This window comes from Orbicella faveolata, unplaced genomic scaffold (genome assembly GCF_042242905.1).
Source record: "Orbicella faveolata isolate gen_17 unplaced genomic scaffold, um_ofav_v1 contig_2, whole genome shotgun sequence".
In the NCBI taxonomy this organism is placed as follows: domain Eukaryota; kingdom Metazoa; phylum Cnidaria; class Anthozoa; order Scleractinia; family Merulinidae; genus Orbicella; species Orbicella faveolata.
In genome coordinates, this window is record NW_028301547.1 from 17,215,497 (window position 1) to 17,235,906 (window position 20,410).

The 20,410-nt window shown below is 38.5% G+C and overlaps 2 protein-coding genes and 1 pseudogene across 2 annotated transcripts; all 3 read right to left on the reverse strand.

Annotated features, from left to right (window-relative positions):
• Positions 1 to 2,594: 2,594 nt before the first annotated feature.
• Positions 2,595 to 6,378, reverse strand: LOC149112200 (uncharacterized). The gene has a single exon (XM_089289989.1). It carries the CDS (start codon positions 6,117 to 6,119, stop codon positions 4,458 to 4,460), a length of 1,662 nt encoding a protein of 553 aa, XP_089146115.1. The 5' UTR covers positions 6,120 to 6,378; the 3' UTR covers positions 2,595 to 4,457.
• Positions 6,379 to 13,357: 6,979 nt separating this feature from the next.
• Positions 13,358 to 15,162, reverse strand: LOC149112201 (uncharacterized; annotated as a pseudogene).
• Positions 15,163 to 15,202: 40 nt separating this feature from the next.
• Positions 15,203 to 18,413, reverse strand: LOC149112202 (uncharacterized). The gene has a single exon (XM_089289991.1). The coding sequence runs from the start codon at positions 18,147 to 18,149 to the stop codon at positions 16,674 to 16,676; it is 1,476 nt and encodes a 491-aa protein (XP_089146117.1). The 5' UTR covers positions 18,150 to 18,413; the 3' UTR covers positions 15,203 to 16,673.
• Positions 18,414 to 20,410: the final 1,997 nt, after the last annotated feature.

Genomic DNA, 20,410 nt, shown 5'->3' on the forward strand with positions numbered 1-20,410 from the left:
TCTGGTTAAAATGTACTCGAATTAAGATTCTCTGCTTTCGCTTGTACAAGAATTTAGTTGGCTTTTAGTGACTTTTTTCAAGAGGTTTTGATCCTGATGATGATTATAATGTTCACAGACCCTCTGCTCAGTGTTGTATGTTTTGCGTTGATCGAGTTCTTCGAGACCAGTAGAAAACGTATTAACTGCTCAAACGCAGAGAGTTGCAGTGGCCTTGGGAAAAGACAAAACTAGAGGGTTTCATTGTTTAAGCCAAAACACTCGAAGCAAAAATCTAAACGTCTGTGGAGAGACTATTTTTGTTCTGGCAGACGTTTTCAATTTTAGATCACAAACTCACGCATGCGTAGCTCATCAAAACACGTAGTTTAAAATGCAGTGTACTTATATAGCATTTTTATCATTTTTAGTTTTCCAACAATGAAAATATATTTTGGTGGTTTTGCTTCTTGAGGTCATACTCATTATTGTGTACATGGCCGCGCGGAGATATGAAATCTCTCTTCGAGGGGTGAATATTTCATGAGTGAGTGTAGGAAACGAGTGGAATAATCTTCAGCATAAGAAGGAAAATTCCGTATGTCCAAGCGACCATGTAATTTTCTTTTTATTTATATAAAATCCCCACAATACATCAATATACTAATAACGACGTTTATGACAATTTTCCGAAGACTTCCGACTAGTTTCCAAAGATTTCTGAAGACTCTCCAAAAGTTGTCCGAAGGCCACAGGACGTTTCCCAACATTTCCCGAAAATGTCCGAAAATTTTTGAAGATAGCCGAAGATTGCCGTAGTCGTCCGAGGAAGATCCGAAGATGTTTCGATCATACAGCAACATTAAAGTACAGTTAAAGGTTCAAAAGTGATATCACACATGATATCACACTTGTGGATTAAAATGATATCGTCACTCGGTATACCTATAATTTTTAATTTTATGATTTTTATAATAGGTCGAATGATTATTATTCTCACATTTGGATTGATTCTTACCTCTGATCTGTTGAAGGACAAATGGATAGATGACTTCATTAACAATGTTTTTTTTTTCTCTATCATACAAAACAAGTAGATTCCATGTTGCTGTGCGTCTGCTTAGTAATAGGTCAGAAAATTTCAAAATGTGGCAAGAACATCAGTGACACACTCGGCTATCACCTCATGTATCACTTTATTGTTGTTACCACATTTTGACATCATCTGTGATCTATTACTGAACAGATGCATGGCAACATGGAATCTATTTGTTAACTGGTGGTCCAAGGTTGTCCGTTCCTCGGATTGTTTAATGAATCCCCTAGCCCCCAGTGGTTGTTTAACTGTAAGACAAAACAAGTGCTTCTTTCAAAAAATTATTCTTCTTTGAAATATTCCTGATTGCTGTTAACCCATCAAACAGCCTACACTAGCAAAGTCATCAACATAGTCCAGTGAGCTCATGACAGGGTGCTTCGTATAGTTTATTTACACTAAACATTCTGAACAAAAAAAGAGACTATCTGTCTGGCTGTTGGTGAGTCTTGTTTCGTTCTGTCCTTTTGTAGTTGTCAGTGTTGTCAGTGTTGTCAGTGTGCCAGAGTCGAAATCTTATGTCACGTCTTGAAGAGGAACATGGTAATCAAACGGTTTAAGTTTAAACGAATGAGTGCACTAAAAAAAATGGCTACGCTTTTAATATGGATCCAATGTCATTGACGAGACGTACATCTCAGATCAGGGGTGCATTAATCCTCTCAGACAGGAAAATGCCATGCACAAACTATTAGGATGCTGTTCCTCCAGCAATTCAATGGTGCAATATAAACTTAATAGTCCTCTGTAAACATGAATCCAGTCATGGTTACACTGTAAACAAGTATTTTTTTTTTTTACTTTCTGTATTTCCTCGGTCTTCAGGTAGACATTGATTTCTAGTAAAGGGCGACTTCAGTGATAATGCTGATAATAGACTATTTCACTTTGATGATGATGATGATGACTATTATTGCTAATTTTTTTTGAAAAAAAGAAATCCATGGATGGGTTGGCTTAGGTAAGATCACTACTACACTGGCTATGATAGCATGTGTGGTCTCAATATTGATTAATTGTAATGTTATACTATTAACCACTCAATCATCGCCAATTAACTGACTGATCCATTAACGTTGTTGTATTGAAGTTCTTCAGGATTGGTCCCATAGATCTATTTGGGCACTGTATTGAACAAAATTGTGAATAGAACAGAAGTTGTTTTATATTCATAGTTGAATTAACAAATTGACGTCAGGTTTTCGTGCGTCTGTCCTGTTGTTGATCATGAATTTCATTATAACATTGTCAAAGTAGTTGTGGATCCACGAGACGATAGCCGAGTGGATCCGCAATGTTATGACGAAATTCATTGTTAATAACAGGACAGACGCATAAAACACTGACGTTAATTTGTTTTTTACGATAAAAAAATGGTTAAATTGCCCGCTCTCGCTCGTTGTCGCATCGCATAAATTATAAACTCATGTGTCTGTCCACTTATTGACAATGAAAATTACCGATGAGCGTGCGAGAATTTCTGCAGTTGTCGTAAAAAAAAGTTAAAATACCAACTTAACTGGTTAGCACATTTATTGTTAAGTTAATATAAATACGATAAAAAAGCTGAAACTACTGGAACCCCAATTACAGCCACCCCTTTTTTACGATGAACTTGTTGTTCAAACATTTTGACCGTTGCTCGGGAAAACAAAAACTAGGCCTATCCACCATATCACTTAATATCGTCAAACTATCTTCCCGGAAATTCGGAAACTTTTTCTAAATATCCTGAAAACATCTCCAACTATCTTTTTTTCTCAAAACACAATTTGAATGAATTATGTCACTTGTAGAAGCTGAAGAACTGTATACTTAAGCTTTTTACTTCTCAAACTCATTAATAATGCCTCAAGTTTAAACACAAAATCATGATCGTGAGGGTGTTTGGATATCTGATCTTAATTAGTATAGATTTCTACGATTTTATTTCCTCGTTTTCTCCTTAGTTTAGATTCGATTGAGAAAATATATCAAACGCTCAAGAAAGTGTTTATAATAACCACATTTCCAAACACCTCGACGTTCGTCAAATGTACTCTGCTGCGCGTCGTAATTTCAACACTCTTCTCGGTGTTTGGAAATGTGGTCAAACACGGTCTTTCGAGTTTGATATATTACGACATTATTGTAGAAATAAGGACACCAAGAATCCTAGGCGATTCAGCCTGCTAACAGTTCTCATCGGCCGCCATTTTGGAGAATGACCGACCTGGAATACCTTTTCCAGATAAGAACCGCAAAGCTGGATTAGTACTGCAATGTACTGAGCAATTTTCTTGAAAATGATTGAAAACAAAGTTTAGGAAATATCCCCAAATATCAAAAGTTACAAATATTTCCACATTTCCTAAATTTCCCGGAAACTATCATGTAGATATCATTAAATATCCTGATATTTGTCTCATACGCCTTGAAAACGCTTAAACAGTAATTTTCTTATTTTGAAGAAATTACCTCTTTATGGTCAAAACGGACTGAAATTCTCAACTTAAACTAGGTTTAAACTTGTAATTGACAAATCGTATTAAAACTGAATAAGTTACTAATTGAACTAAGTTAAAGCTACTGGAGTTTACGATTGTAGTATAATTACAAATCATGCCGACTCTTAAGTAATAAAACACAGCTCTAACAGCTGTCTGTTAGAGTTGTCAGTGAGTTCTTTCTGTTACTTTCGAAAACGATAACACTGCGACCTATCAAAATAAGAAAAACCCATCGCAGGACAGTCGAGAAAACAGCGTAGGTGATTGATTTTGCGTCGCCCATCATATTTTCGGACTGTTCCTTGGTACCGTAATTAGATTTAGTGCTAATTTACTTTTGGTAGCTCAAAGAAGGCGCTTAATTGAGATGGAACGCTTATCAGACCCTTATTAGGGAAGGGGAGCTTATTTCTCTTTGAATATATGCATCTGTGATACAACACTTCGATGAAAAACCGCAGATACTTTAACTCAAGAGCTGTAACAAACAATGGGGGCTCTTATAGTAAGAACACCATTTCCTTCTTTATTCCGTATAAAATTTTGTTGAACATAATGATTAGACTGATGAGAAAGCAGACTACTCACTAGGTATATGATTCATTTGTCTAATCAGTCTAAGTAGGGTTGTATGTCAATGTCTGGAACCCTCCCTCCCCTTCCCCCCTCTTTCGCTCTGGCGCAATATAATAAGCCATTTCCGAGTTACCACGTGCCTCTGTATCAAAACGAGTCTACGTTGAAAACCTTTCATATGAAAATGAATTTGATTCGCATGACAATGAACCTGTAGGAGGAACACATTTTCATATGAATGGCTTCGCACGTCACGCGGACTTATTTTGACACAGAGGCAAAAGGAAACTCGAAAATGGCCTGTTGCAAGGAGAGCACTAAATCGAATCATTACGGTATCTTGTCTTGACAAACATTCCCTGAGTGAACGGCATTCTGCAAGGCTGATATGAGGACTTTTCAAAGCGCTCATGTAGAATTACTAAAAGATTCGTGCTAATCCACATAGCCAGAGGAACTGCATTTACAATCGCTACGAAGATATGTCTTTTCCATCTTCTTCGCCAAACAGCCATGACAGCTATATTCTGATAGCGAGTCTCGATCGCGAGAGAGACGCTGGTGAAAAACCACTCGATCACCAGTTGAACTGAAGTTGCGATAGCAAAAGACTGCAGCAGTTCTAAAAGGGAATCGTCTTTTAAGTATATATATTGATACAAGTACAGAAAGCCGTTAACAGACACTATAGCAGTTGATTCATACAACATGCTCATGATAGTGATATCAGCCATCAGTCTCTCACGGCGAGGAGTACGAAAACTTCCCCAAGGAGCTGATGTTCTTTTCCAGATTACGTGACAAATATGATCAATCACAACCATGGTACTTCGTTCTATGACTTCTGCAGCGCCGTGAATTATTCCAAGAATGGCGATTGGTTGCAAACTGCCAAGATCCGCTTGTAAAATTCGAAGTAAAACCGCTGAGCCACAATATAACGGCGCCAGTAAGACATACGAATATCCCGGATGGGCAATGTTCCACAACCGCTGGACAGAAATTCGCGAGATTACTTTGAGAACGACTGCAATGAGAGGAGCAAAGACTGCGATCAGCAGTTTGCCCTCTTTGTTTTCCTTGTTGTAGACTGGGTAAATAAAAGAGGTGGAAATAATGGCAAATATGAAACAAAAACAGCCGGGTATTATCATTTGGAAGAACAAAGTGACCCGGCGTCTCCTTAACCGTATGCAAAGGTGATTCGTTAGGAGATAGACTTGCCAACATACACTGAGAAGAAACAAAATGTTGACTGGAATCTTCTGTAAAGAGGAAACCTGCGAATGAGATATTCCCAGGGCTTGTAAAGCAAAACGATAAAGTGAATCCAAACAGTAAATAAGGCAGCAAACTAGGAGAAGTTTTCTTTTTACTCCCATTAATTGATATGGGCGAAAAAGAAATAGCATGCTTGTAAAGTACCAGATGTAAAGGAAGGCGCAAGAGATCACGGTGGATGTTGTTCTTATCCACTGTACTTTCTCTGGAATTGGTTGTGTTCCTGAGTAAAATTCACAGCAGTGCAAAGTGTTATAACAGACGTAAGAGATCGACATGTATACCAAACCCACGACGATTGCGGTCAGAAGTGAGATCAAAGCTCCATTGTACATTGATTTCCATATTGTTCTGAGAGCAGTTGGTCTGAATCGCTTCCAAGTCATTGCGCTATCTTGATGTCGTTGATCTTCCTGCATTTCTTCGTTGTCTTCTGTGGAGCACGCGTTTATTACCCTGATATCAAGCCCACCATATGCTGGAAAATTAAAGCTTGCAGTTTCTCTGTCGCTGTACTCCTGGTAAATAAGCTCATCAACAGGGTGATAATACCATTCTCGACCTGTACTTTGTAGAGGATCGTAGCCCAAAGACTCCGCCGTGTATTCAGGTTCTTGTGTGTTGTAGTGCTCTGTGACTCCTCGTGTAAAACTGAACACGACATGACCAAACACCTCTATCAGTGTACTTCTACTCATCTTATTCGACAAAGGAAATCTTTTTGATACCACTTGTACCCTGAGCTTGCCGTCTGAAGAATCCAACTGGTTGATTGAATCTGTGAAATTCTTTCTGCATTAGTCACTTAGTTCTTGATGCTCGCGACAATAACAGTTAGGTAAACGCCTTCTGATTTCAAGGTTTACAATTTAAGTTTCGTGGTGGATATGAATTATAATATCCTGTCAGTTTCGAAACAATTGAATACTTTCGAAACCAACAGAGACACCTGTCGGGCTTCGCCTTTAGAAATGCGGACTTCTTTATACCGAGATTTACCGTAACACTGGCGGCTTTGGTAAACATAGCGTTAATTATTAAGGTACATTATTGTGATCTAATGCATTAGTCAATTCCAGCAGTGCCCATCTCCCCCCAGGCAACCGGGGGCATTTGCTCACGTTGTCAGTCCCGGGGGTGGGGCATCTGCAATATTATCGCGGCCCGGGGGCTGGGGATTTGCGCACCCCGGGGCGACCCCCGGGCATTTGACACACGTGTTTTCGAAAGTGCCATGGATGAGTTCATCGGGAAAGACGAGGCATTTATCGAACGATGAATTGTCCGTCAGGGACTAGAGAAACTTGTAGATGTTGTAAAGGTGTGTTTTCTTAATTTTAGATATTTCTTCATTACTTGTAAGCATATAAATATAAGCGACAAGGTGAACTATATTTTGTTTATCACAAAACAATCACTGTCGTGAACACGACTATTTTGCATTTCGCATTCAAAACTAGCCCAGCATTTTTTAAATTCATGAAAGTGAAGTTAAAATACTTAAGGTTTGCGAATTCAAATGATGCGATCTTCAAGACAGATCTTGTGAGCTTAAAATGCAATGCATCATCATTTAAAATGTCTTGATTCTTCACAGAAAAAGTAGCCTGCGAAAACAGGCACCTATCATCGCTCGCGGCTGAAGGCACGTCCGCCGCGATCCCAGCTATCCTCTAGCAAACTTTGAAAAACAAATATAAAGAAATAAATATAATCGGAATCAACTAACACGTACTGTTGTCCTTGAAGTCTTACCGTTGCATTAAAATACTGAACAGTTGCACGCTTTATTCTCTGATTAATAAAAAAACTGCAGAGGTGTTGGAAGGCGTCGATCCCGGGGGCGGGGCATTTGCCCTCATTCTTCGTCCCCACCCCGGGGCTTTTAGACAGCTTATGTGTCCCCACCCCGGGGAATTTGCCCATTTATTTAAAAAGAAACGCTAATGCCCGGGTGTTAGCCCGGGGGGGGGGGGGGGGGCGGGGATGTGCACTGCAGGAATTGACTGACACATAACCTGAACACTGAGTTGAAACAATCAGAAACATACGAATAAAAACAAAGAACCCTAAAGAAGTTCTAGAGCAACGATTCAATTGCCCAATATATGTGAATTAAAAAATTTTGTTTACTTAGATTATAATCTTTTTAGAGAATGTTATTTTTCGCCATTATTGAATTTAGGATATTTAGTTCCTCGGTAGAAGAATATCTTAATTTTTTTTCGACTTTTAAATTCGGTTTCTTTTCGTTCTCTTAGGACTGTATATTTTAAAAATTTTGGACGTAAGTTTTAATTTTTGATCAAAAGAGATTTAAGCAGAGATATTCAGAAATGACTGAGAGATTTAACACTCGGCGTTTCAAAGTGGTCATGACGCCATTATCAAGAAAAAAAATATATAAGAAAGCGAATATTTAAGTAAGCTAGGGCTGAAAATTAGCATACTGAACGTGCAAACTGACTCAAATTTTGCTAAAGGGTTTGTTTAGCAATCTAATCAGTACCTATGTTAATTTTCAGGAAATAGAGCCAAAATTAATAGAGAGTGCGTAACTACTTCTCTCTCCATTTAAAATTACCAATCCAATTCCTTGTAGAACAATCGTTTCCAACATACGTTGGAAACCAAAACGTGAAAAGGATAAAAACGCTTTCGTTCCTAGTTGAGATCGTCGTTTACTAAAAGGTTGCGTTAGCTGTTTCGTCAACTAGAGGTAAGAATGAGAGTTTGTTTTGAAAACTAAACGAAAACAAAAGCGTTAATCAGTTCTGAGAGGGCATAATGAATAATTAGTTGCTTAAAGTGATACCAAATTCAAGGGCACCCACCATGGTGATTTTACTGCATTTCTGGTTAAAAAGTACTCGAATTAAGATTCTCTGCTTTCGCTTGTACAAGAATTTAGTTGGCTTTTAGTGACTTTTTTCAAGAGGTTTTGATCCTGATGATGATTATAATGTTCACAGACCCTCTGCTCAGTGTTGTATGTTTTGCGTTGATCGAGTTCTTCGAGACCAGTAGAAAACGTATTAACTGCTCAAACGCAGACAGATGCAGTGGCCTTGGGAAAAGACAAAACTAGAAGGTTTCATTGTTTAAGCCAAAACACTCGAAGCAAAAATCTAAACGTCTGTGGAGAGACTATTTTTGTTCTGGCAGACGTTTTCAATTTTAGATCACAAACTCACGCATGCGTAGCTCATCAAAACACGTAGTTTAAAATGCAGTGTACTTATATAGCATTTTTATCATTTTTAGTTTTCCAACAATGAAAATATATTTTGGTGGTTTTGCTTCTTGAGGTCATACTCATTATTGTGTACATGGCCGCGCGGAGATATGAAATCTCTCTTCGAGGGGTGAATATTTCATGAGTGAGCGTAGGAAACGAGTGGAATAATCTTCAGCATAAGAAGGAAAATTCCGTATGTCCAAGCGACCATGTAATTTTCTTTTTATTTATATAAAATCCCCACAATACATCAATATACTAATAACGACGTTTATGACAATTTTCCGAAGACTTCCGACTAGTTTCCAAAGATTTCTGAAGACTCTCCAAAAGTTGTCCGAAGGCCACAGGACGTTTCCCAACATTTCCCGAAAATGTCCGAAAATTTTTGAAGATAGCCGAAGATTGCCGTAGTCGTCCGAGGAAGATTCGAAGATGTTTCGATCATACAGCAACATTAAAGTACAGTTAAAGGTTCAAAAGTGATATCACACATGATATCACACTTGTGGATTAAAATGATATCGTCACTCGGTATACCTATAATTTTTAATTTTATGATTTTTATAATAGGTCGAATGATTATTATTCTCACATTTGGATTGATTCTTACCTCTGATCTGTTGAAGGACAAATGGATAGATGACTTCATTAACAATGTTTTTTTTTTCTCTATCATACAAAACAAGTAGATTCCATGTTGCTGTGCGTCTGCTTAGTAATAGGTCACAGAAAATTTCAAAATGTGGCAAGAACATCAGTGACACACTCGGCTATCACCTCATGTATCACTTTATTGTTGTTACCACATTTTGACATCATCTGTGATCTATTACTGAACAGATGCATGGCAACATGGAATCTATTTGTTAACTGGTGGTCCAAGGTTGTCCATTCCTCGGATTGTTTAATGAATCCCCTAGCCCCCAGTGGTTGTTTAACTGTAAGACAAAACAAGTGCTTCTTTCAAAAAATTATTCTTCTTTGAAATATTCCTGATTGCTGTTAACCCATCAAACAGCCTACACTAGCAAAGTCATCAACATAGTCCAGTGAGCTCATGACAGGGTGCTTCGTATAGTTTATTTACGCTAAACATTCTGAACAAAAAAAGAGACTATCTGTCTGGCTGTTGGTGAGTCTTGTTTCGTTCTGTCCTTTTGTAGTTGACAGTGTTGTCAGTGTGCCAGAGTCGAAATCTTATGTCACGTCTTGAAGAGGAACATGGTAATCAAACGGTTTAAGTTTAAACGAATGAGTGCACTAAAAAAAATGGCTACGCTTTTAATATGGATCCAATGTCATTGACGAGACGTACATCTCAGATCAGGGGTGCATTAATCCTCTCAGACAGGAAAATGCCATGCACAAACTATTAGGATGCTGTTCCTCCAGCAATTCAATGGTGCAATGTAAACTTAATAGTCCTCTGTAAACATGAATCCAGTCATGGTTACACTGTAAACAAGTATTTTTTTTTTTTACTTTCTGTATTTCCTCGGTCTTCAGGTAGACATTGATTTCTAGTAAAGGGCGACTTCAGTGATAATGCTGATAATAGACTATTTTACTATGATGATGATAATGATGACCATTATTGCTAATTAAAAAAAAAAAAAATCCACGGATGGGTTGGCTTAGGTAAGATCACTACTGCACTGGCTATGATAGAATGAGTGGTCTCAATATTGATTAATTGTAATGTTATACTATTAACCACTCAATCATCACCAATTAACTGACTGATCCATCAACTTTGTTTTACTGAAGTTCTTCAGGATTGGTCCTATAGATCTATTTGGGCACTGTATTGAACAAAATTGTAAATAGAACAGAAGTTGTTTTATATTCATAGTTGAATTAACAAATTGACGTCAGGTCTTCGTGCGTCTGTCCTGTTGTTGATCATGAATTTCATTATAACATTGTCAAAGTAGTTGTGGATCCACGAGACGATAGCCGAGTGGATCCGCAATGTTATGACGAAATTCATTGTCAATAACAAGACCGACGCATAAAACACTGACGTCAATTTGTTTTTTACGATAAAAAAATGGTTAAATTGCCCGCTCTCGCTCGTTGACGCATCGCATAAGTTATAAACTCATGTGTCTGTCCGTTTATTGACAATGAAAATTAGCCAATGAGCGTGCGAGAATTTCTGCAGTTGTCGTAAGAAAAAAAGTTAAAATACTAACTTACCTGGTTAGCACATTTATTGTTGACATAAATACGATAGAAAAGCTGAAACTACTGGAACCCCAATTACAGCCACCCCTTTTCTACGATCAACTTGTTATTCAAACACTTTGACCGTTGCTCGGGTAAACAAAAACTAGGCCTATCCACCATATCACTTAATATCGTCAAACTATCTTCCCGGAAATTCGGAAACGTTTTTCTAAATATCCTGAAAACCTCTCCAACTATCTTTTTTTTTTTTTCAGAACACAATTTGAATGAATTATGTCACTTGTAGAAGCTGAAGAACTGTATACTTAATCTCTTTACTTCTCAAACTCATTAATAATGCCTCAAGTTTAAACACAAAATCATGATCGTGAGGGTGTTTGGATATCTGATCTTAATTAGCATAGATTTCTACGATTTTATTTCCTCGTTTTCTCCTTAGTTTAGATTCGATTGAGAAAATATATCAAACGCTCAAGAAAGTGTTTATAATAACCACATTTCCAAACACCTCGACGTTCGTCAAATGTACTCTGCTGAGCGTCGTAATTTCAACTCTCTTCTCGGTGTTTGGAAATGTGGTCAAACACGGTCTTTCGAGTTTGATATATTACGACACTATTGTAGAAAAAAGGACACCAAGAATCCTAGGCGATTCAGGCTGCTAGCAGTTCTCATCGGCCGCCATTTTGGAGAATGACCGACCTGGAATACATTTTCCAGATAAGAACCGCAAAGCTGGATTAGTACTGCAATGTATTGAGCAATTTTCTGATCGAAAACAAAGTTTAGGAAATATCCCCAAATATCAAAAGTTACAAATATTTCCACATTTCCTAAATTTCCCGGAAACAATCATGGAAATATCTCATTAAATATCCTGATATTTGTGTCTGATACGCCTTGAAAACGCTTAAACAGTAATTTTCTTATTTTGAAGAAATTACCTTTTTATGGTCAAAACGGACTGAAATTCTCAACTTAAACTAGGTTTAAACTTGTAATTGACAAATCGTATTGTGAGCGCAGAGCTTAACGTTACTCACAGGACGGTTTTGTGAATCACGTATCCTCTCGTTGTCACAGATTCTAAACGCGTTTCAAACATTCCCCAGAATAATGTTCGTGACACAGTTTATTGTAAACAGCATTTATTGAAGCGAAGCGATGTACACATGATGCGAAGCGTAACGAATCAAATATCGAAGCGATGTATAGAAGCGTCGTAAAGAAGCGTTGTTGAGAAACGATTAAGAAACGGTGAAAACGGTGAAACGGTTTCGAAAATTAAGAAACAAATAACGAAGTAGAAACTACAATTAGGCTAGCTAGAAAACTACTACAAACTTAGGAAACAAACGTTTGGTAATGCAAAGACAATAAAAGACATTCAATAATGAAAAAACGTACTTCTGTGTCCGCGTGAGGGATTTCACAGGCGTTGAGTTGAGCCTAAGAGTTTGATCTTAACACGATGACACGTTGACTAGAACTGTTTTTTGAACACGTTAGAAGAAATATTACCTAATACAAAGCATAATAGATTTCTTTGTTTCGTTAACCGTACGTGGGCAAACACATCCGCGAAAATAACCACAAAAAAGGACGTCCTATGATTAATACAAAGAAACTTTAAAGGCTAGAAAGGAAATTAAAAACCATAAAATATTTGGCGGTAACACGTATTAAAACTGAATAAGTTACTAATTGAACTAAGTTAAAGCTACTGTATTTTAATATTGTAGTATAATTACAAATCATGCCGACTCTTAAGCAATAAAACACAGCTCTAACAGCTGTCTGTTAGAGTTGTCAGTGAGTTCTTTCTGTTACTTTTGAAAACGATAACACTGGGACCTATGAAAATAAGAAAAACCCAACGCAGGACAGTCGAGAAAACAGCGTAGGTGATTGATTTTGGGTCGCCCATCATATTTTCGGACTGTTCCTTGGTACCGTAATTAGATTTAGTGCTAATTTACTTTTGGTAGCTCAAAGAAGGCGCTTAATTGAGATGGAACGCTTATCAGACCCTTATTAGGGAAGAGGAGCTTATTTCTGTTTGAATATTGCATCTGTTATACAACACCTCGATGAAAAAGCGCAGATACTTCAACTCAAGAGCTGTAACAAACAATGGGGGTTCTTATAGTAAGAACACCATTTCGTTCATTATTCCGTATAAAAAATTTGTTGAACATAATGATGAGACTGATGAGAAGGCAGACTACTCACTGGATATATATGATTCATTTGTCTTATCAGTCTAACTAGGGTTGTATGTCAATGTCTGGAACCCTCCCTCCCCTCCCCCCCCCCCCCCTCTTTCGCTATGGGGCAATATAATAAGCCATTTCCGAGTTACCACGTGCCTCTGTATCAAAACGAGTCTACGTTGAAAACCTTTCATATGAAAATGAATTTGATTCGCATGAAAATGAACCAGTAGGTGGAACACATTTTCATATGAATGGTTTGGCACGTCACGAGCACTCGTTTTGACACAGAGGCAAGGGGAAACTCGAAAATGGCCTGTTGCAAGGAGAGCACTAAATCGAATCATTACGGTATCTTGTCTTGACAGACATTCCCTGAGTGAACGGCATTCTGTAAGGCTGATATGAGGACTTTTCAAAGCGCTCATGTAGAATTACTAAAAGATTCGTGCTAATCCACATAGCCAAAGGCACTGCATTTACAATCGCTACCAAGATATGTCTTTTCCATCTTCTTCGCCAAACAGCCATGACAGCTATATTCTGATAGCGAGTCTCGATCGCTAGAGAGACGCTGGTGAAAAACCACTCGATCACCAGTTGAACTGAAGCTGCGATAGCAAGGGACTGCAGCAGTTCTAAAACGGAATCGTCTTTTAGGTATATATAATGATACAAGTACATTAATCTGTTAACAGACACTACAGTAGTTGATTCATACAACATCCTCATGATAGCGATATCAGCCATTATATTAGTCTCTCACGGCGAGGAGTACGAAAACTTCCCCAAGGAGCCGATGTTCTTTTCCAGATTACGTGATGAATATGATCAATCACAACCATGGTACTTCGTTCTATGACTTCCTGCAGCGTCGTGAATTATTCCAAGAATGGCGATTGGTTGCAAACTGCCAAGATCCGCTTGTAAAATTCGAAGTATAACCGCTGAGCCACGATATAACGGCGCCAGTAAGACATACGAATATCCCGGATGGGCAATGTTCCCCAACCGCTGGACAGAAATCCGCGAGGTTGCTTTGAGAACGACTGCAGTGAGAGGAGCGAGGAGTGCGATTAGCAGTTTGCCCTCTTTGTTTTCCTTGTTGTAGACTGGGTAAATAAAAGAGGTGGTAATGATGGCAAATATGAAACAAAAACAGCCGGGTATTATCATTTGGAAGAACAAAGTGACCCGGCGTCTCCTTGACCGTATGCAAAGGTGATTCGTTAGAAGATAGACTTGCCAACATACACTGAGAAGAAACAAAATGTTGACTGGAATCTTCTGTAAAGAGGAAACCTGCGAATGAGATATTCCCAGGGCTTGTAAAGCAAAACGATAAAGTGAATCCAAACAGTAAATGAGGCAGCAAACTAGGATCAGTTTTCTTTTTACTCCCATTAATTGATATGGGCGAAAAAGAAATAGCATGCTTGTAAAGTACCATGATGTAAAGGAAGGCGTAAGAGATCACAGTGGATGTTGTTCTTATCCACTGTACTTTCTCTGGAATTGGTTGTGTTTCTGAGTGAAATTCACAGCAGTGCAAAGTGTTATAACAGACGTAAGAGATCGACATGTATACCAAACCCACGACGATTGCGGTCAGAAGTGAGATCAAAGCTCCATTGTACATTGATTTCCATATTGTTGTGAGAGCAGCTGGTCTGAGTCGCTTCCAAGCCATTGTGCTATCTTGATGTCGTTGATCTTCCTGCATTTCTTCGTTGTCTTCTGTGGAGCACGCGTTTATTACCCTGATATCAAGCCCACCATATGCTGGAAAATTAAAGCTTGCAGTTTCTCTGTCGCTGTACCCCTGGTAAATAAGCTCATCAACAGGATGATAATACCATTCTCGACCTGTACTTTGTAGAGGATCGTAGCCCAAAGACTCTGCCGTGTATTCAGGTTCTTGTGGGTTGTAGTGTTCTGTGACTCCTCGTGTAAAACTGAACACGATATGACCAAACACCTCTATCAGTGTACTGCTGCTCATTTTACTAGGAAAAGTAGATAGTGTCAGTACCACAATCGTAGTTGTTTTCAATACACAACTTTTGGTTTTCTCGGCTTAAACAAAAGAAAGGATTGAAATTTGACTGATGACGAGGCCAGTGAAGTCGGGGTGGAAAGTGAAATTTCAAACGTTTAGAGGACTTGTCTAAACTTTATTTAATTGTTTTACTGAACTGTTAGAACAGCATATTTCACTTCATTGAGATAAATGCTATAATTTACGAAAATTGATGGGCGTGTTTAAAATGAAAGAAACACTATAGTAACGCAAGGAAGCTTAAAAAAAGAGTAGAATGTTCCGGTTGGCCAATAAGAAAAACAAGGTTACGTTAATTTTTACTACAAACTCAGTTGGCCTGTGATGCTCTGTGTTCATCGTTATTTTCTCTGCATGGTTGTCTAGCTAGTAATATTACAGTCATCAGTGAAATGAACATTTCATTTTCTTGTTTGAACAAGAATCACCTAAAAAGTCAAGGCTGGAAATCCCTCATTTTAAATTAAATATCAAGAAATCCTCCGTATCTTACAGTGTTATAATTCTGTGGAAGTTTTTACCGATTGGATGCCGATTAACGATCAGTGTAAACAGCTTCTCTAAAATGATCAATAATCTTAATTTGGTCAGGGACGTTAGCTTTGCGAATATATACTGCAGAAGATGACTCGACTGGCCATTGGTATATGTTTATTAGTCACATAATGTTAATAATTAGGTTAATTATTATTAGCTGCAAATTTTTATTTAAACTAGATTAGATCTTACATTGTAAATTTTTTAATTCTTATTTTGTAATTCTTATTTATTGTTTATTTACACACGACCCCACAAGCTGCGAGCTTAATTACTTATCGTGTTTAAATAAAGGTTACTTACTTACTTACTTGGCGGAAGAAGAACCAAAACAATTATGTCGTTGATGCGTCAACGACACCAACAGCATTAAACAGCCAAAATGACTTAGTGAAATCAAGATCATGGTCTCTTGGTGAAATGTATGAGTTTCGAAACCAAATTCACTGATAATTAACAATGAGATTATTAGCTCGAGATCTCTATGCGATGATAGTTGGTGAGGCCGAAGGCCGAATCAACTATCGCCTCATAGAAATCGAGAGCGAATAATCTAATTATCCGTTTACATGTAAACTTTCTTCCAAAATTAACTTCAGAAAAATTATAAAAACGTCGCATTTCATGGACGACTGACAGCCACTGCACTCTAATGGCTGATAGTATACGAGTAGCTATGCCAATCAGATTGCAGCATTTGCAGTAGTATACTAGTAGAATTCTACTAATAATGTGTAGTTCATTGCGCTCTGTGCTGCCAAGACTCATACGGGTTGAAACCTCACTACTTTGAAAGTTTGGCCCCGTGGCTTCGTCAGTTCGAAATTCTGGGGCGAGTAGAACCTATTATTCTATGACTGTATCATAAAGAACTTATTCAGATGATATTCGATGATAATGTCCTCGTAATTATTATTGACTCCTCAGCGTTTGATCATAGTGATCATTAAGGAGATCGCTTGCTGTATAGGTTGTTTAGATAAACGAGGAGGCTTTTTAAATTTCTTAACCGTCAAGAAAACGGCATTTTGCAAGGCTTGTTCACGGACACATTGAAGCGTTCATGTACGATTACTAAAAGGTTTCCAGTTGTCCAGAAAGCTAATGGTACCACATTCACTATCGCGACTAAAACATGTCTTTTCCATCTTCTTCGCCAAACAGCCATGACAGCCATATTCTGATAGCGAGTCTCGATCGCTAGAGAGACGCTAGTGAAAAACCACTCGATCGCCAGCTGAACTGAAGTATGAAAGGCGAAAGACTGCAGCAACTTTAAAAAAGAATCGTTTTGTAAGTAAATAAATTGATACAAGTACAGAAAGCCGTTCACAGATACTATAGCAGTTGATTCATACAACATGCTCATGATAGCGATATCAGCCATTAGTCTCTCACGGCGAGGAGTACGAAAACTTCCCCAAGGAGCTGATGTTCTTTTCCAGATTACGTGACAAATGTGATCAATCACAACCATGGTACTTCGTTCTATGACTTCTGCAGCGCCGTGAATTATTCCAAGAATGGCGATTGGTTGCAAACTGCCAAGATCCGCTTGTAAAATTCGAAGTATAACCGCTGAGCCACAATATAACGGCACCAGTAAGACATACGAATATCCCGGATGGGCAATGTTCCACAACCGCTGGACAGAAATCCGCGAGATTGCTTTGAGAACGACTGCAATGAGAGGAGCGAAGAGTGCGATTAGCAGTTTGCCCTCTTTGTTTTCCTTGTTGTAGACTGGGTAAATAAAAGAGGTGGTAGTGATGGCAAATATGAAACAAAAACAGCCGGGTATTATCATTTGGAAGAACAAAGTGACCCGGCGTCTCCTTGACCGTATGCAAAGGTGATTCGTTAGGAGATAGAATTGCCAACATACACTGAGAAGAAACAAAATGTTGACTGGAATCTTCTGTAAAGAGGAAACCCGCGAATGAGATATTCCCAGGGCTTGTAAAGCAAAACGATAAAGTGAATCCAAACAGTAAATGAGGCAGCAAACTAGGATCAGTTTTCTTTTCACTCCCATTAATTGATATGGGCGAAAAAGAAATAGCATGCTTGTAAAGTACCAGATGTAAAGGAAGGCGCAAGAGATCACGGTGGATGTTGTTCTTATCCACTGTACTTTCTCTGGAATTGGTTGTGTTCCTGAGTAAAATTCACAGCAGTGCAAAGTGTTATAACAGACGTAAGAGATCGACATGTATACCAAACCCACGACGATTGCGGTCAGAAGTGAGATCAAAGCTCCATTGTACATTGATTTCCATATTGTTCTGAGAGCAGCTGGTCTGAGTCGCTTCCAAGCCATTGTGCCATCTTGATGTCGTTGATCTTCCTGCATTTCTTCGTTGTCTTCTGTGGAGCACGCGTTTATTACCCTGATATCAAGCCCGCCATATGCTGGAAAATTAAAGCTTGCAGTTTCTCTGTCGCTGTACCCCTGGTAAATAAGCTCATCAACAGGATGATAATACATTCTCGACCTGTACTTTGTAGAGGATCGTAGCCAAAAGACTCTGCCGTGTATTCAGGTTCTTGTGGGTTGTAGTGCTCTGTGACTCCTCGTGTAAAACTGAACACGATATGACCAAACACCTCTATCAGTGTACCGCTGCTCATTTTACTAGGAAAGGTAGATAGTGTCAATAACACAATCGTAGTTGTTTTGAATACACAAGCTTTTGTTCGCTCGGCTTGGACAGAAGAAAAGATTGAAATTTGACCGATGATGAGGCCAGTGAAGTCGGGGTGGAAAGTGAAATTTCAAAGTTTATAGGACTTGTTTAAACTTTATTTAAATGAGTGAGAACAGCATATTTCACTTTATTGTCATAAATGCTATAATTTACGAAAATTGATGGGCGTGTTTAAAATGAAAGAAACACTATAGTAACGCAAGGAAGCTTGAAAAAAGAGTAGAATGTCCCGGTTGGCCAATAAGAAAAACAAGGTTACGTTAATTTTTACTACAAACTCAGTTGGCCCGTGATGCTCTGTATTCATCGTTATTTTCTCTGCATGGCTGTCTAGCTAGTAATATTACAGTCATCAGTGAAATGAACATTTCATTTTCTTGTTTAAACAAGAATCAGCTAAAAGGTCAAGGCGTGGCGGAAGAAGAACCAAAACAATCGTATCGTTGATGCGTCAATGACACCAACAGCAGTAAACAGCCAAAATTACTTAGTGAAATCAAGATCATGGTCTCTTGGTGAAATAGATGACTTTCGCAACCGAATTCACTGACAACCATGTATAGCAATCAGTTTATATACATGTATATATCTTTTTAACCAAGCGCGATGGCCATACCGGGGAATAGTACGGACCAGACAAAGCGAATTCCGTACAATAAAGAGCAGGGATGAGCTCGGTAAGAGTGACAACGTTAACTGGCGTCTGATGCTTCCAAAAAAGGAAGGAAAAGAAAGTTGGTGGAAAACGAAACTCAGTCTTTCATGTGAAGGTTTATTCTGTTAGAAAAGTGAGCCATAAAACTACGAGAAAAGCTTTGGCAGCGTCCACAGTACGGCGAAAAAATTTGACAACGCATTTTTTTTTCTACTGTTAGGCCTAACCTCCACAGTAATCCGTCACCAAAACGGAACTTTTCAAAAACGCTCTTCAAACCGGAGAAATTTGAATACTTTTCGAAATTTGAATAGCTTTTCGAAATCGATGACGTCACGATGATTATGTGATTTCCCTGACCAAGTTTTCGTGAAACACAAATACAAAATGACCGGTGATTGTTGCGTTTTCAAATTCCTCCGGCGTAGTGTGGACTGAAAACATTTGATGCGTTTTCAGGAGAGTGAAAGCTCCGTTTTCAAATTCCTCCGGCGTAGTGTGGATTGAAAACATTTGATGCGTTTTCAGGAGAGTGAAAGCTCCGTTTTCAAATTCCTCCGGCGTAGTGTGGATTGAAAACATTTGATGCGTTTTCAGGAGAGTGAAACCTCCGTTTTCAAATTCCTTCGGCGTAGTGTGGACAGGTCCTTAGCAAGTGGTCGCGCGAGATCACCCGGCACAGTGCCCAAGTGAAACGCCCGGCCATATTTATAAACTGGAAGTGTTTAAAGATAAATTAAGCACCGTATGGTGGCCGCTTATTTATCTTGATTAACTTCGACTTGACAAATAGCTAGGTATTTGGACTTGGTGTAAAGCGACTGGTTTAAACCCAATTAGACCACGGCTTTCTGTCCGAGCTGCATTTGCTGGAATCGCATCTCTCATCTGCAGTCAGTTTGGTCAAATCTGAGAAAGTTAACGCTTGCAATCAAAAGGCAATATCTTGTTTAGCTTCGTCGTTAGTTGTTCCTTCTCAGACGATGTCATGCTATTCTTGAGAGGTGTCTCAAGGAGAATTGGTTCAACGGATATCAATTTCGCGAAACGTCAGTAAACTTTATTTCTATTATGTCAACAATAAAGCGTTCGTTTGAGAAAACGCCAGATAGAACAGTCACAAAACACTTGATAAGTCAGTTGCAATAGTAACTTTATCTAATCAATTCCTCAATGCCCAATTAGATAGAAGAATCTTTTTGAATATGACTGCTTGCTTGTTAGTAGTAGGTGGTGGATCATGCAGACAAACAACGGCAGTCACTTTGAGCCTAACCCAACGTAAATGACATTAAAGGAAGGTGAAGAATGATCATCGCAGTAAATTTTCCAATTTAAGCAATTGGAAAGAAGAAGCCTGAAAAAAATCAGGGCTTAAATTGGAAA